This window comes from Lethenteron reissneri, chromosome 37, assembly GCF_015708825.2.
Source record: "Lethenteron reissneri isolate LAM-NWPU_2019-01 chromosome 37, ASM1570882v1, whole genome shotgun sequence".
In the NCBI taxonomy this organism is placed as follows: domain Eukaryota; kingdom Metazoa; phylum Chordata; class Hyperoartia; order Petromyzontiformes; family Petromyzontidae; genus Lethenteron; species Lethenteron reissneri.
Window position 1 is genome coordinate 9231901 of NC_083815.1, and position 18556 is coordinate 9250456.

General features: G+C 45.3%; 1 protein-coding gene across 2 annotated transcripts in view; it reads right to left on the minus strand.

Moving 5' to 3' along the window:
* Nucleotides 1-5985: 5985 nt before the first annotated feature.
* The window catches only part of LOC133351500 (myotubularin-related protein 5-like), a 103228-nt gene continuing 90657 nt past the window's right edge, over nt 5986-18556 (minus strand). For both annotated transcript variants that reach the window (XM_061566760.1, XM_061566759.1), the window contains exons 38-40: nt 17354-17441; nt 15040-15171; nt 5986-14096 (exon numbers count right to left, since the gene is read on the minus strand). In XM_061566760.1, the coding sequence (XP_061422744.1) occupies nt 13998-14096; nt 15040-15171; nt 17354-17441 (319 nt within the window). In that variant the 3' untranslated portion in view covers nt 5986-13997. The remainder of the gene's footprint in view (nt 14097-15039; nt 15172-17353; nt 17442-18556) is intronic.

An 18556-nucleotide genomic window follows, 5' to 3' on the forward strand; every position in this document is an offset into this window, starting at 1 on the left:
ATGGGTTGTAGGATGTCCCTCAAAGTCTATATCCTTGATGCTCATCTTGATAAATTCAAGGAGATCATTGGAGCGCACTCGGAGGAGCAAGACAAGGGCTTCCACCAGGATATACTGGACTTTGAACGCCGCTACCAAGGACAGTATAACGAGAAAATGATGGGAGACTACATTTGGGGGCTGGTTCGTAAAAGCGATTTACAGTATAATCGTAAATCTCGAAAAACTACTCACTTCTACATCTTTTGTAGTAATTTTTGTATTACTTTCGTAGAAATACATGTTAATTTTGATTAATGTGTTGTTTTTTCTGACTTTATGTGAACGAAAAGACACAAATTCGCCCGTTTTCTCATTGAAAATAGGTACATTTCTAAATATCACTGTCTTGGTCATAAAAGCAAAGTTTGTGGGGAATAATAGCCATTTTCTATACTTTTTAGGCATAAGCAAATACGAAATAACACTTACTACCCAGGAACAAAAAATGTGTTACATAGTGACACTCAGTTAACTATTGAGTTTCCTCTATAAGGAATTGTAACTGCAAGATGTATTACTTAATAATACGCTTCCACGTATTCAACTGCTATGGACACCATTTTGATGCAAAACTACATTCTCTAATCCATATACAGTAGTCATAATTACATTCTCCACAATGACACGGATTGAAGTACCTGGGAACAGAACGAGAACTTAGGATCAGTGGCAATTCCCAAATTTTGCACACTCTTTGGCAGCGCCATGCGTTGAGGCAGTGGATTCTCACACCGGAATCGCGACTGAGCTGTGGACGTTGATGCATCATCGCTGACCCCTTCGACACCCGGATTACCCCACACCAGGCCATTTGGCTCACAGGCAAGAAACTCCGCCAGCAGCAACAGCACCGCAAGCAACTCGTCACAGAGAAATGGCTCAGGTGGCACTCGCTGTAAGGGGCCGTCCATAAATGACGTCACGCGATTTTGAACGATTTTTTTACCCCCCCACCTCGTCACACGGCGTCACAAAAGTCAGACCCCCCCCTCAAATATGACGTCACAAAGCTCTGCCCCCCCCCCAAAAAACAATATTTGCATTTTGAAAATAAAACATGCTTCAAATCGCTTTAAACTATTGTCATTGTAGTGCGTATTTAATGTGGCGCTGAATTCTGATGTTGTAGGAGAAAACATTTATTAAAAAGTCTATTTAATTAAGTAGAACGTGTTGTCTATATTTATTTAAAGTTGCGCATTTTGATGTGACGTCACATTTCTCACCCCCCCCCCCTCATCACACATCGTCACAAATGTCTGACCCCCCCCCCCCCCCCCATAGGTGCGTGACGTCATTTATGGACAGGCCCCTAAGGTGAGCACTCGCCTCTTTACTTGTACGGAAGCGAGTTCGAATCCTGGTCGTGGGTCGATTCAGCTCATTATCTATCCGGAGTCAATAAAATGGGTACCAATTTGTCACAAAAAATAAATACACGTTGCTTCAAAAAAATGTTAACACTTATATGGGACTGTCGTTTTCAATGGAAACAGAACGGATAACACACTGCAACATGAAAACAAATGCATGTTAATAGCTTAAAAAAATCAGTCTCCATTTGTTCGCCATCATTGTCAACACTGTGCCTGGAATCTTCTCCAGAGCCCGGAGGCACATTTCTTGTGCTATTGTTGCAAATTCTCAGAAATGTTGACATCATTTTTGAAGCACCCTGCGTTTATAATTGCAATCATCCACAAGTGAGGACGGCTGCTGTCGTTTGAGTGTGGGATGTCACTCACTGGTTCAGTGCTGCCCGTTGCAAATAAGCGTCACCCATTGCTATTTGGAGCAGGGGACACTGGCCGTGTGACGTACATGCACAAGGTGTAAGGACGCCGCCACACGACAATGCTTGACCTTTATACCATTCATCCGCCTCACTCTTCCGAGAGCACGTGGCTCGTTCGGCACCACACCGCAACAGATGCCCGTCGTGTAAAAGCAGGCTCCTAGGGGGGCAATATTGCAGCAGCGAATATGAACTGACTGTGCCTGACGAATGACAAGCAATCGACAGTTGTGTCTCTGTTTCCCTGCTACCTGTTTTGATTGTCGCCCACTTTTTCTCAAGTTGAGTCGATGGCCACTCGTGCAGTTTTTTTTTGTTGGAACTTGTGGGATCTGCATAACGATGAGAGGGCATTTACACTATGAGACCTCCTTTACCAGTGGCCAATTATAGTGATAGGTTTTTTACCCTTTCAACTGGTACAAAAACTGACACCTTTATATAAAGGTGTCAGTTTTTGTATAAAGGTGTCAGTTTTTGTACCAGTTGAAAGGGTAAAAAACCTATCACTATATTTTGCCACTGGTAAAGGAGGTCTCAGTGTAAATGCCCTCTCATACCAGTTGAAAGGGTAAAAAAACCTATCACGATGAGAGGGCATTTTCACATGCAAATGGAACATATTTGCGGCTGAACTATGGCGCAGTTCGAGCCGGTAATGTGATAGATAACCCCAGAGTTTACTTAAAACATGCGCTTCCCTGTGCAGGAGCATGTTATTGTTGTGGCGGTGGAGGCGATTTAGCAGGCGGTGTAAGTCCCACTGAGCAGTTTTATCCGAGTTTACAGTGCTGCTGCGCCAATATTTACTTACCCCCTGCCTCTCCAAGCTCATGGGCTTGTTGCCAAAGTGTTTCCATCCCCCAAGCATTTTGAAACAATGAAATGCCGGGGTGGATTGGTTGGGGTAAGTTGGGCCATTCAAGCTGAGCGATGGTTGCCTGGCTAACACCGCAATGCACGTCTGTATACACAGCGGAGCGGAGAGCAGGGCAGATAAAATGCAGCAAATTGGCACGGGGGTGGGGGGGGGGGGCACAGGTGGCGCATCTGCCGGTCATCTCAGTCAGCCAACCCACAGCACCTGCTGGGTCTGCCCCTTGACCTCGTGTCTGCGAGCCTTCGACACTTCACGTGGCCTCGAAGTGCACCTGGCCTGGCACAGGCGCCGTGGTGACGTTACCGCCACTTGGTGGCGAATGGCTGTTGTAGTTGTTTGTATGTTGGACTTCTTTCGCACCGTACGCAGCCACCCGTGTTAATTGGAGGTTCTCTACAACATTTGTTGGCTCCTGTACCACCCCTTGTTGGAATTTTGTTTAAAGCGAGTAGCCCCTTGCCTGACCCAACATGGTTCTGAGAAATAAATGTATGAATAATGAACGTCAATATTTAATCAAATGTCAATTTTGCGAGGTATCCTATCTAGCTCGTAGCTGCAAGCGAATAAAACAACAAATTCAACGGTCGCTCTGCACGACGTCATTTATGCTCGCTCGATGGTTCCTCTTGGAAACCCGCATTGTTTACGATCAATGCGTTTAGAAAGGATCTTTTATACCGTCCGAGGTTACAGTCTGGATTTAAATGTTATCGTAGTTATTTTATATCGACATATTCATACGTGACTGTGCGACAAATGACTCTCACTGCGTTTATAAATCAGCTCACGTACCCTCCTGGGACATTGCCACCTACCCCCCGGTTGAGAACCAACTGCTCTATAGTGAGCAAGAGTTCATTGCGATCAATTACGTCGAGGTCACCGCACACCGTCACTTCTTTCCTTCTAACAGATCTTGCAAGCTGGTGCACAGCATATGTACAAGATCACCACAATCTGGTGAACAGCATATGTTTCTAGATTTGAAGCTTTCGTGACTGCAAGGATTCATACTCTTAGGTTTTTTTCGGTAAAGTCACGTAGGTAAAAAATAAAATCACGACGTTTCGGAAGCAACACAAGTCTCCGTCATCAGGTGGGACCGTCACAGCTAGATTTAAGGCCAGGAATTTCACCTATCTGTTAGAGTTTTTAACAGACAACGAGACAAGAAGTCACAGCTTCTCGAGACGCTGGCCTTAAATCTAGCTGTGACGGTCCCACCTGATGACGGAGACTTGTGTTGCCTCCGAAACGTCGTGATTTTATTTTTTACCTACGTGACTTTATCGAAAAAACCTAAGAGTATGAACAGCATATGTACAAGATCCACACAATCCGGCTGTAGATCTTGTTCCCTTTGTTTGATCAGCGACTTCAATTGCCGCTGTAATTACGATGTGGCTCGACGAACGTTAAGGCCACATCGAGTTGTGTCAATGATGCCTATTCGATCTTGATTTGAAGCTTTCGTGACTGCAGGAATCCATACTCTTTGGTTCGTTCGGTTAAGGCCACGTAGGTAGAAAAATAAAATAACACAACACAAGCAATCGTCATCAGGTGGGACAACAGCAGTGTTTTCTTGCTGTGGTTGTCCCACCTGATGACGATTGCTTGTGTTGCGATCGAAACGTCGTGATCTTTTATTTTTCTACCTACGTGACTTTACCGAAAGAACCAAAGATAATGGATGCCTATTCTGTGAAGATGCTGACCCTTGGCTTGGAAATGTGTATTTTCTACCACTGGCTCAGGGCCATCAACAGAGATTATCAAGTATCAGGATCTCTGTGGAAGTGCGTGTTAGCGGACAGCAGGGTAGCAACATCTATTGTTGTAGTATAACGTCGTGATCTATTATGTTTTCACCTACATGACTTTACCAAAAGAACCAAAGAGTATGTTGAAGTATACTGTTATACATCCACGTCTATACTCCCCACCTTCACCAGTCCACAATAATCAGTGTGGTCACGTAACACCCATGACCCACACAGAGAGTAGGGAAGTCCTCATCCAGTAGGGGATTCAAAGAAGGCTGGACATGTGTAGTGGCATCGGTGGAGGCCACTGCATGAAGCATAAGCCGGCCTGTGTGAGGCCCGATGCGCGCCGCTCACACCAGCCACATGCAGTGCCAGCCTCTGGCGGTTTGGGGGGTGAGAGCGCCAGGGAGGACTCAGGGGTTCACCTGGAGCCATGGCATTCCAGGTGAACCCGGAGGCCAGAGGTCGCAACCGGGTACCCGATACCCGTACCCTACCCGATACCTGGCTACCCGTACCCGGCCGGGTACGGGTACCCGTTTGCGACCCTGGTGCGGCCGGGTACGGGTACGGGTAGGCCGTGAGTCACTGGTGAGTAACTGTTTGTCACTCATTTCCCAACGTCTTGTGTCTCTTCTCACAATTCAAGTTCCTAGAATCAACCCACCCGCGCCTGCAACATGGCTTCATCCCAGAGGTCGCAATCAGGTACCCGATACCCGTACCCTACCCGTACCCGGCCGGGTACGGCCGGGTACGGGTAGGGTACGGCCGGGTACGGGTACCCGTTTGCGACCCTGGTGCGGCCGGGTACGGGTACGGGTACCCGTTTGCGACCCTGGTGCGGCCAGGTACGGGTACGGGTAGGCCGTGAGTCACTGGTGAGTAACCGTTTGTCATTCATTTCGGGTAGGGTACGGGTAGGGTACGGGTACCCATTTGCGACCCATGGTGTGGCTGGGTACGGGTAAGTAATCAAAACCCGTTTGCGACCTCTGCCGAAGGCCTGGTGACCGGAGGTAACGGTCAAGGGGCCCCAAGGAGGGGGCTGGCCGGACCACGGGACCAGGTCCCTCTCGAAGGCTCGAGAAGGGAGGCGTGGCCAGGGGCAGAGGAAGCCCCGGGACTGGCAATCTAAGCCGGACCGCTGAACGGGTCCGGCAGCTGTTGCAAGACTGAAGACAGAAGCCGTCACCCGGAGAAGACCTGCCCGACTACAGGACCCGGACCCGAGCCAGGGTCCGGTCCGAGATAGTCAGCCCGTGTGAGCGAGGGTTAGCCAGCCCGGAGGAGACACCTCCATAGGGGAGCTGGTGAAGGGGCAGTTATTTCCATTCGTGGTTTTAGGGCTTATTGTACATCAACGTGTTGCCTCCAAGAAGTCTCTGTCTCCCTCGTGCGAACCACTACACCTGTACATGCCAAATGTAAAAAAATAAAATACAATGGTAAATCCCCACACAGGGTGTGTATCCAAAAACAAAAAGGCTTCATAATACAATACCAACGATACCATTTTATTTTGTACACCTGTTAATACAAAGCTGCTTCACGTACGGAACTCGTTTGAACTCGTTTGAACCTTCACAAGTCTCGAAAAAATGCATTCCATAGCAACCATTACAAACATGTAAACATTACAGTAAAAATAATTTTAAACTGGACAAAAATAGCAAAGGGTAAATGAAACATGTGACGTGGTCTCTCCGCGACACCGGTAACGGCAAACATGCTTTCGATCTCTTAGCTACTACAGGGCACAATCAACAACACTGCCAGTCACTGAGATTCTAATGTGATTTTTGCTCCACAAAGTGCAGTTTGAGCAAAACAAACCAGATAGAAAAGCAATTAAATGGATAAAAACATATCTAAAAGAACCCAATCTTTATCAAGACCAGGACAATATATTTACACCTGATGTATATATATTTAGAAGAAATATGAATTGTACTACCAAGTAGGTTGTCGCAGTTGTGCTGCATAACTCTGATGTGTTTCGCGATGCGTTTGACTCCACGGTGTCAGGGAGCTTCAGTTCCTAAAGAAGTTGCCAGCACGTGGATAAAATCATCGGACATCGTGCCCAGCAACATGCGGAAACAACCCAAAAACGCATTGGAGATCTAAGAATTTAGGTCGTTGGCTGTAACTATGGGGATTTGGGTTTTTTTCTTCTCACATATGCTACTTCTCCTACTTATAATTGGAAATTCAATAAGCGACTTTGTAAACACTGGCCAAGGTTTCAGTTGGCGGCTTGCCACCTTGTGACCGTGCCAATGCTTCAAAGCACCGCTATCCAAAGATGTCATTTGACCTGCGACCATTACAAAATGCATTGCATGTTTTCAAATTTAGCCAACTCAAGATTATTCTGGGAAGTGACACTTGCCGTGAATAAAGACTTCCAGTTTTGGCCAGGAAACCAGGGGATTTTAAGAATTCACAGAACCAAAAAAAGCAAGCTTGTCCATGCTCAAACAAGCAATGGGGGTGGCATTCAACACCAGTAATGGCCCTAGGCCAGCAGTGGAAATTCCACATTAGCATGGTGGGGGCTCAATGTCTATAAGACAGCCATTCCTGACTTCCCACTAAGCGATACTTACTTGTATTAAATCCAGAGGAATGATGGGGTTGAGTCAACCACCGACCAGCATAAACTCGCAAGGCGAGCATTCTAACCACAGCATCAGACACGATACAGATACATCCACGGACATTATTTATAACACGGTGTGAAATCATCAAGACAAACTATTTTATAAGGGCGAGAATATATCACAATGACAAAACATATTCTACGGATGTATTAATAACCTCGAAATTGACAGTAAATATTCACGGTAAATGTAACAGAGTGTTCAACCAATAGCACAAGTAAAGTTATGCTTTTGTTCGTTTCATATACAGTATGTATTTTTGCAAACCGGGACAAAGCCACCTGCCATCTTATTTGGAAACTGATTCCAAATACATTTGGCCAGACTGACAGATGATGTTGGATTACAGAGACAATAACAGCACATGCATTTAAACAGAATCGACTCATTTCACACGTACATGCGCAAGTTGACATTTTGACTTTCATAATGTATTTGGTTGACGTTGTGCAGTACAACGCCATCAATTTGGCAAGTTGGCACTGAACACTTCCCGGCCTAGGCTTTTCTTGTGGTGAGAAGTTACCCTCCACTGCAAAATACTTCGACAAAATTGCACACATACCATGCACCTAACCCAGCGGCATGCCCGTAGAATTTACAGGGGCAAGCTTTGTGCAATTCAGATTAACCGTATTTAGGTAAGCATTGTTCAGATTGATAGGATTTAGATTAACGTTGTTCAGAATAGAGTTGAGCTTATTAGCAGTGCTATCACGAGCATCATTCACAATATTACTCTTCAGATTACTGGTGTTCAGAAAAGCTTCCCCAAGGGTTTCCGGGATGTTCCGTGTGTTGTTTGTTGACCTGATGCCCGACGTTTCGTTCCACATGCTGGGACCTTCTTCAGGAATGGAATATTTATTTAATATTTTTTACAGAGACTGAATATTCACTAAATATTCAGTTTTGCAAGATCCCAGCACGTGGAGTGAAATGTTGGGACATCATGGCGAACAAACAACGTAGGGAACCCAAAAGCACATTGGAGAGCTATATGACCTTCACAGTTGTTCCGGTGAAAGTTGTTCCGATTAAAGTTGTTCAGATGAGCCATCGTTCAGAACGTTGGTGTTACGAGATCGGCATTGTTCAGAGCACAGGGTCGGACAATTATTGTCCGGAGTAGCGTTGTGAAAATTAGCAGTGTTCAGACGAGCAGGGTTCTGAACAGCGGTGTTAATATTTGCGTTCCATCAAGCAGCGTTGTACTGTACAGCACGCCATTAAAAAAAAAACATTTAAAAAAATCAGAGCCGTTAATTCTTACTTTAATAAAAATGTGACAAAAGAGGACATTAACGCGTGTGGTTGAACAACTCGGTGTAACGTGGACAAACAGAATACAGACTACACTCGTGTAAATGCGATACAAAACTCTATTTGTATTTACTCGTAATACTACCAATAGTGAAATAGCTCCTTCAGAGACATCGTGGTTACTGAAACCGATCAGGTGTGATAGCACAATTCTATAATTCAAGTGATCTAAAAGTGGGTTTTTGGTGGACCATGTTAGGATCTTGTGCACAATACACCCATCTGCTGGGAACAAGGAAGGGGTACAGCAAATAGGTTTTCTATTCGAACTGCGTGGCTTTGCCGAGTGTTTGCTCCCTCCTCGTAAGTGTGGCTATCTCAAGACCTCTGGGCTTCCACCCAACACCGTGGAATTATAATCATGAGGACATTGGCCAATAATTTCAGAGAGGGAAAAAAAAATTATCGAGGCTCTCAGTAAGGATTTTAGACAGCGACAAGTAATGAGATGTTTTCCATCGTTATCTCACATGGCTGTGTCTATCATGGTTATAACATTTGATCAGGAATACAGTTTCTGAAATTGTAACAGTTTTGTGTTTAATGACTTTCTCTGCTCCACGAACAATAAAAAAAAAACATGACTGAAATACAAAATAAATAAGCACACATTTTAAATTTGTAAACAATGGCTGTCTAAATATATTTAAACCCCAAAAATTGTAAAACAACAAAAAAAGTAAATTTTTCAAAATGAGATGAACATACAGCAACTACGTTAAATATACCTTCACAATATCCATCACGTTAATCACAGCGACAAACCTTCATATGCATAAAGTGATATCGATACACCTCCAATTCGTCCACCAACAATAAAAACCGGCCTTCTTTTGTCTATCAAAGAATGAAGAATACCTCTCCCTTCTTTATCAATGTTCACGAGTGATAGCCGCAAATGCTCCAATACCCAGAATCCTAAGCAGATACATATTTACAGCTGATGGAGTGAATGAAGATTTCCGATCTGTGTGGTTGTTACCGCGTGTCGTTCGGAACAATGTCAAACGTTTTGCCCCCAAGTGCTGGGAGCTTAATCAGGAGCTGAATAAGAAGATCCCAACACCTAGAACTGATTCGGCAGTTCTCGGCAAGTGGAGTGAAACGTCAGACATCGCGTCGAACAACACGCGGGTACAACTCGAGCATATTAAACGATCACAGGTGTTAATCATGGTACAAGCACTTGTGCATTCGTCTCAATACAAGTTGGCATTGCTATGCCGAGCTGAGTATTTTACGTCAAGATGCACGGTATTCAAATGCTGTTTCACACAAGGCAGTGCTTTTCTTCTACCAGCGGTGCAAACTGTGGGCTGGACACAAAGTGTGTTTCTGACCTATCTATTTGGATTATTTTTCTCTGGGAACTTTGGTTTCCTCTCACATGCGAAACATATACAGACTGGAGACCCAGACCCAGCATGGTGTTGTTCCTGGTGAGATAGAAGCCATGATTATAAATGGCCGGGTGTTTGCTGTGGTCCGAGCGCTAAACTCACCATCGGAATTTTGCAAGTTCAAACCTGACGCGGAATCAGCTGAACACATGATCCTTCCAGGGACGATAATATGAGGACGACTTTGTGGGCAGTCAGTCAATTGTGGTAATCCCATGGATAAACGGGCCCGCCCCTTGCATTGAAATGTGGAATTCCCACTGCCGACTGGGGACCAACAGCAGAAATGAGTGCTGCGACGATAGCTCTTCCATTCGAACAGAAACACGCAGGCCACCATTTCAAGAATAAGAGTCACCCCTTGTGTGAAAGTGCGTTCACAGAGTCTAGAGTCTCTATAAACAAAGCCCCGCTTTGGTCTGGTGAACTGATAAAAGGCACACAATGCTGCTATGTCACAATCACTCCGAATCGGCTAAATATGGTCTCCCCGCTGTGTGCAGTTTAAGGGCTCGTTAGAAAAGACGATGCGTGGTTTATGTAATTTTTACGCGGGGTAATCTATTTGGGGCGTCGTTTTCCCAAAGCTGCGTTTACTCTCTCTGACATGTTTATTGGGTCGTGCACCCGCACGTGAGTTATGTTCGGCAAGATGTCCCGACGTTTCGTTCCGCGTGCTGGGAGCTTCGTCAGGAACGTCCGATATCGTGCCGAATAACACACGGTACAAGCCGAAAATGCCATCGGAGAGCTTAGATAGCACAATCGCGAAGAAAAAAAACTCCGCAGTCAAGCTGTTGTACTGTTATTACCGTTATCACTGATCCGGTTGAGCAACACATTGCTTGAAGGTAAAAACAAATGTAATAATTTAATTTTAATACTAAATCATTTAAATGCTATTCTTACTATAGTTTTTAAATGCACATTTGAAATGTTCACTTGTGCAATGGCTATCTTTATTTAATTAAAATGCACTGCGATTATTTAGCTAATTTACCGTTACATTTAAAAAACACGTCAGCCATAAAACGAGCATGCAAACGTTTAAATACAACTGAGAAAATACAACGGCTTCCATTGTGATCTAAACAACCAACGGGCTCCCACCAAAGTTGCTCAAACACAACCACCGTTACACAAGAACGCAAAGCGTGCCCAGTCGCTGTCCACGAGAGACCGAGGCATTTCATCACATGTCTGCAATGGGCGATCGCCCAAACCCTGTGTCAATTGCGCTGTCTTTCTTTTACTTATTATAAGTAGCTTACAAAAAGCCCAGTCAGAATTCATACTTGGGGTGCACAAGCGTAAAAGCTACTGCTGCGCTTTGCAAAAATGTGGGTACTTGAAACGTGTGTATTTATTGTGGCCCTGTCAATTGTTTATATAAAATAAATTCTATTCATCTGCAATGTTATTTCAATTATGCTCTTGGCTCATGGGGCGAGATGAAGAAAATTCCTTTTTCAGGACTCTCACGGACGAGCGAGCGAGCGGTGTAACGTTAGTGACTACCAGATAATGGCCCCAGAAGATGATTTTACGGGGACTTTTTTTGGAGCCACTTCACGAAACTTCTTATCCGCACTAGGTGCCGCATCCCTTAACATGCCCTGCAAAGAGTGCTGATGGTATGGCAATCCGACCTCAGTTTAAATGCTGAAATAAGTAAAACAATTGTGAGCAGGCCTGTGGAAAGTGATACCACTGAAGCACTTCTGGGATCCCTTCAAAGTGACCTCTCACTCACACACTCGGGGCACACTTTTTCATGCCCCCTTCTATTTGTAGCTGATCATTTTCATGGCAATCAAACTTCAGATTCATTTGTTGATTCTCCAAACAGGATTTTTTTAAACCAAATTAAGTGAGAAAAAAAACGATTCAAAGATGTTTCCACTGCAGTAATTGTTGACTGGTCTGAGGCTGCCGCCTCACTGCTGCACAAGGGTACCTGATTTAATCGCATATGGCTGAAACTCGGACTTGAACCCAGGTTCTCTGCAATGCTGGATAATTGTTCTAACACGATTTTATTTGACAATTTATACACCCAGCCACATCACTGAGCCTGCCAACTGCTGCTCATGAGCGAGTATGGGTGGTATCATCCATGTTTCATATGAAAGCTGGACTGCAGTTATGCCTGAGAACTGAAATCGATGAGCATCAAGTAAAAAAAAATCCCTCCCTTAAACCCGATTCCAGTACAGCTTTGTTGTAAATGAATAACACAACAGAAGCGCATTGAAATTTGGTGTTTGATAATCTACTACAAATAAAAAAGTTATATATGGCATGAGACATAAATTGCTTGTCCAGAATAGAAACATTTAAACCAGAGCCAAGTTTGGGAAGTAACATATGACTCACCATATATATCCGAGACTATTTAAACTTTTTATTTATAAATAATTGTGGACTTTTTTTTGGGAGGGCAACATCTTATTTTGACACCAATGTACTGTACTGTTTCACATGCGTACAAACTTACAAATGTAGCTTTTCGCAATGTGGTCCAATAAATTGAAATGTTGACATTTGTGAACAACGTATTGTTCCACATGCGTACAAACTTACAAATGTAGCTTTTCGCAATGTGGTCCAATAAATTGAAATGTTGACATTTGTGAACAACGTTGCTACTACTTCGAACTACCATAATAGCACTCTTTCGTAACTTACCACCGCACGCAGTCGGCAATGATACACCTCGACCGTGGGGTGGCGGCGGACTGTGTGTGTGACTCACAATACCAAGTTTGTGAGTTAACGTTCAACTAAACCGAATACCAAAATACCGAGTCGTGGAACGAGAATGTGGAATTTCTCCCACTAGGTTAGAACTGCGAACGTATAAGTACCCAAAACTGTACTGAGAGGGGGGAATATGAACACCCAAAAAAAATCCTAATGTAAGATCGTGAACCGCAAGTCTTGTGCGAATGTGCTACGCTTTGAATTCCCGGTTCGCAAACGTACACACGGCCACCCGCTTGACGTGTACATTTCACGTAATATATACACGATAAAATCTACACACAAGATGCAGAGGCTGCTAAGCTGAAATGTACAATGCACTGTAACTTCATCAATCTCACCTAAAATAAACATCCAAAAGTAAGAATCAGTGCAAAGTCAGTTTAATGCAAACTTCAGTAATAAGTACGTGTGTCTAAAAGAACCCACCACTTTTTCAAATGCTACACAATTGTAGTAAATGTATGCTAAAAAGATACTTCTCATTAAGTTAAAGTTTAATTTGTCCTCGTTAAAAGGTAAACTGCACTGAATTTAAGGACAGCCGATATGTCTTTGTGAAACTTGAAAATTTGGCCTCGGGAGAAAAACATCAGGAACGATGCAACCGTCATATTTAAATGTGTGCCTTATAGATTAATAGCAATTGCGGTAAAAAAAGCCTAATCTGCACTGTCGGCTAATGTGTGGGGGTATTCGTGCACCATCTAGCACCTACATCTTACATGCATTTTCAACAAAACATTCAAAGTTTTCAACACGAGCGAAAAAAAAAATTGTTATGCCTGCGAAAACAGCAGTTTTTTTTTATCATCGTTTCTAGGAAAAATCAAACGCGTGTTGGAAAAATAAAATGACACTCGTCTTTTAGTTTCCTGCCCACCGATTCGCCGACTCAACCTGGCGTTGTCTTACGCGGATGTCGGTGGAGGGAAGCTTGAGGCTGATCGTGGCTTTTGATCCAGTTGTGTGGGATTGAGGCTAGCGTGAACACGTGCAAATTGTGTCACATTTTTGTTACACCTGAAAAGCGCCAGCGAACGGGTCGCTTCCCGTGCCCATTCGCAAAACGAACATCAGCCTGACGATCATTTCTGCACTCGTGTCACCCGCCCGTCTCATTCACAGGCGAAGGACGGACGGCAGTGGACACGGGGAGGCAGAGTGTGAAAATAAATGTAAGCGTTCTTAAAAGTCAGAAGTCACCGTGACACCGACTGCCCGTCCTCTCGCGCTCTGGGCCACGCTGGGCCTGCAGCACGGAGAGCGGTTTCACCGGCTCGTTAATTACCACGGGGGTTCCTCGCTAGGGACGCGAGGGAGGAGCTCGGCTTGGTGAGGTGGGTGGGGGGAAGGTCACGCGTCCGAGAGGCAGCCCTGGATGTGGTCGCTCCACTGCTGCGCCGACGCGGCATCCTGGGCGCAGAAGTTGTACACGCGCTTCGTCGTGCGCACCTGTGTGTCGACAAGAGCGCCAAGTTTTATTTTGTGACCGCTATCAGGTTCGCCGCCAAGACGCCGCCATGTGAAGACTGCCAGAAGTATAATTATTGACTATTATTGAAAGTTGTTTTGTTATACTGTACTGCGCAGCGCTATGAATCCTGCCTGTGGTTTGGTGCGCGTAACGCATATAAAAAATACATTTTACATTTTAAACTAAACTATTTTCATTTTACCAGGTGAGGCCCACTGAGCTATGTAGCTCTTTATCAGAAGCGGCCTGGCCACAAATGATAGCTCAACTGAAAGTGGCTTATCATGTGGAAAGTTAAAGCAGCCAAATACTCTAAATGCATGTTTATTAACGTGGAGGGAAAAACCGGAGTACCCGGAGAAAGATCTACGCTACCACAGGGAGACATGCAAACTCCAAATATACAGGTGTCAGGGGTCAGAATCAAACCCGCGGCCTCCTGTATATCAGGCGAGGGAGTTAACATCTTGCCACCGTATCGCCCCTAACACGTACTCCTCCCTTGAATCTACATTTATTTAATCCATGAATGTCATTTGTATTTACTTCAAATATGACTAGGCTTACATTCAATGTTTTCAGTTTGTGGGGATAATTATGAATTGGATATGTTATTTTTTCAATGCTATATATGAATGAATGTTCTTAACTCCCGTTTTTTAGTTAAATATAGCTACAAAATGTAGTTTGGCAATTGTCAAACTGCTATTAACACGACCGAGGGGAGAACATGCAAACCCCCAAATATACAGCAGGCGTTATAGGGTCGGGATCGAACCCACGACCTCCTGCATGCCAGGAGAGGATGTAAACATCTCGCCACAGCGACACCCCAGAAATAATTAGAGCCCGGCTCCAGCTCAGTTCCCTCGTTTTAAGGACACCCGTGGTGAATCGAGCGATGCGGCGGCGCCGACGTACGTCGAAGAAGGCCTTGTCCTCCATGTTCTTGGGGGCTCCCAGGGTGGCAGTGGCCGGAGTCACGGACTCCACGTCCCCCAGGTCGATCTCGCCCCTACAGTGCTGGTCGTCCGCCGTGTCGTAGTAGCGCAGCTGTGCGGGCAGACACGAGCGCATGCACGGTCGTCACGCACGCAGTCACGCACAAGGACACAGGCACACGTGCGCGCAAATACACGCGCGTACACATCCGCCGTCCGGCCATGCGAGACTGCCAAGTGCTGTTAGCGAGCACCCACGAAGGCCGGTGGCGGCACACGAGGGGGTGGGTGGTCAGTATCATGCCCATCCACTTTTGTCTCCCTCGTGGCGATGTTTACACACTGTACTAGGTGCTCATTGAGGCCAATTTGATCTGCAAATGAAATACGAATAAGCTGTTCAGTTTCTGCTTTGGTGCAATTATACGTGAAACACCAGGCGAATAGAAAATAACACCAGGTATTTAAAAACAAAGAGGAATAAAACAAAAATCTCAGTTTTTTGACCAAATGGCCTTTTTGCAACAAATAGTCAACAATCATTAACTGGTTTAAATATCTTGATTTGAAGCTTTCGTGACTGCAGGAATCCATACTCTTTGATTCCATAGCCACTTCCGTGCCCTCGTCTAGGAGGCCGCTCTACTATCTTACAATTACATGCTAATTTCTCACATTAACATCATTAGCCCCGGCCACTTCTTTATAACCCTTGAGCTACACCCATTTAGAATCTTTAAAAACAGTCTGCCTCAGCAGCAGACCATGCCTTCTCACCTGATGATGGACGCTTGTGTTGCGCCCGAAACGTCGTGATTTATTTTATTTTATACCTACGTGACTTTACCGAAAGAACCAAAGAGTATGGTTTAAATATCATCATAATATGATATTTTAAAGGGAACTGCAGATCAAAAAAACTTTTTTTTACCAGGTACATAGCTCTTTTTCAGAAGCAACCTGGCTATCACATATGATAGCTCAACAAAGTGGCTTCACATCTCGTGGAAATTTATAGCAGCCAAATACTCGAAGCATATTGATTGTAAATGTGGAGGGGAAAACCGGAGGACCCGAAGAAAAATCCACGCAATCACGAGGAGAAAGACACCGCAAACTCTAAATATACAGCAGGCTTCAGGGTCATGATGGAACCCACAAGCTCCTGTATACCAGGTGGGGTAGTTAACATCTCACCACCGTGGCATCAGCTCACTGCCTGGCTGCCTTCCATTCTTGTGTGTGGTTCCTCCTTGCAAATACTGTGCAGCATAAAGGTGATCTGAAATTAATATTAATTGTTCTTGAGGTTTTCAGGGAAAGAGGAGAGAAAGAGTCTTAAACAGTGTTATTTGGGGCGAAGGCGGGGGGGGGGAGAATGGTTGCTTACGATCTATAAAGCATTCCAAAAAAGTTAATATTTGTTGATTGTCTGACTGGAGCGTAATCAGTTTTTCATCATCCTATTCCGCAGCTGACCAAACGTGACTGATTAGCACATGTTGTAATCAATAGGACTGTGAATGTGAATAAGCTCTTTGAAGATAAAATAGCTTTTGAAGATAAGGGTCCTGCACAGTATCTGCATCCCACATGCCTGTACATGGAGCCGCGTGGACTGCTTATTGCCGCGTGTAGGCAGAAGACGCAAATGTACAGTGCCGAATGCCTTCATGGAAATAAAATGTCGAAAGAGGAAAACCAGACATAACTGCGTAGGTTCGCTGCAAACAGATTCACAGGTGATGAATGCATTTGAAATACGCACAATTCTTCCACCTAGACAGCTTAAGCAGTGAAGTGAGAATTTTGAAAGTAAAACCTTTTCTCGAACAGGGGATATTCAGATGGTATCGTGAAGTAAGCCCACAGATGACTAAACCAGCCGCTGTGCTGACAACAAACACACATTCATCAGCACAGGCTCAACACCATCCGCCTCCTCCTCACCCTCCCATCCCAATTACCTTCGCTCACCCTCACACACCACTCACTCATACTCCCATCCCACTCACCCTTCCGCCCCACTCACCCTCACTTATCGCCCACCCTCCCATCCCACCCACCCTCACTCACCCTCCCATCCCATCCCACCCACCCTCACTCACCCTCCCAACCCACCCACCCTCATTCATCCTCACACACCACTCACCCTCAAGCCTCACTCACCTTCACATACCCACCAACCTTAACGTACAACTCTAGCTCGCAAACCACTCACCCTCACATACCGCTCAACCTTCACGCCCCACACTCACGCTCACGCCCCACTCACCCTCCCACCCATTGTGTACCTGGTGTTTCGTTTTGTCCAGCACAAACCAGCGCGCCTTCCAGCCCTTCAGAAGGGCACCTCGCTTGTAGAGAACACCTTCGTATGACCTGCACACACACACGGAACCAAGACAAACATCCCCCTTCAGCTGCTGAGACCAACGGAGCACGCGCTGTCAATGAGCACGGTGAGACGGTGGGCCCTGGCCGTCTTTGTCTTCCCAGTGTCAACGTGCATGATCACACCACAGAAACCCATAAGAGGCTCAGTGCAGGTTCAGGCATCACTGACGTCGCGTGTGGTCAGGAATCGAATCAAGATCGCTGGGATCGCAGCACCACGCACGATCCACTAAGCCACTGTTCGGAACTCCCTCGCACACATAAGACAAAGGTCTCCCATATTGCCATATACATATTTGGGGTCAGTGCTGTTAGTGAGCACCCATTAAAGCAGACAGGGCGTTGCCGAGGAGGTGTTGTTGTGGCCGGTACCACGGCCGGCCACCTCTGTCACTCCAGTTCAGTAGTTGTATACACACTGCACCAAGTACTCAGAAACCAGCTACTCACATACCAGGTACTCACAGCAGATAGTCTTGACGTCATTGCACTGTGGAGCACAATGTAATGCTCCTAAGACATCCTGATAGCCACTCTGGTTTCAATGAAAACATTTGTGGCAAGAACAGTTAAGCTCCACAGGTGTGCAAGCTTACTTACACACCAAGAGCATTTGAAGCTAAAATGAACATTGACGAGGCCCACATCTACACTGGCAGTCCTGGGTTAGTGGTGGACATTCCACATCGCTTAGGCGGGGTCACTCTCACCATAGGATGACAAAAAGTTGACTTTCCGCAGAGTCGTACTAATTTTGTCAACCTCGCCAACTGCAGGTTTAGTTGAACATTCTGTACTTGGTTAAACACATTCTTTGGTGATTCTACTGCTGCGGTGGCAGTGCTGCACAAACACAATTAACAAAAACAATCAACCCATTCGTTTCAATGAGCAAAGGCGCGGGGTTCATAACTGTAGGCGTTGGCGAGTGGTAGTGATTCCTTGGTCTTACAACGGGGCCCAGTTTGTCCGTGGGACATCTGATGCAGATTTCGGAATGAGGCATCAACCCCAGGAGGGGGATGATGATGATGGTGGCGACAGCCAGTGAGCCAGATAAGCTGCGTGCTGGATGTTTATGCATTAAAAAAATGTATGAA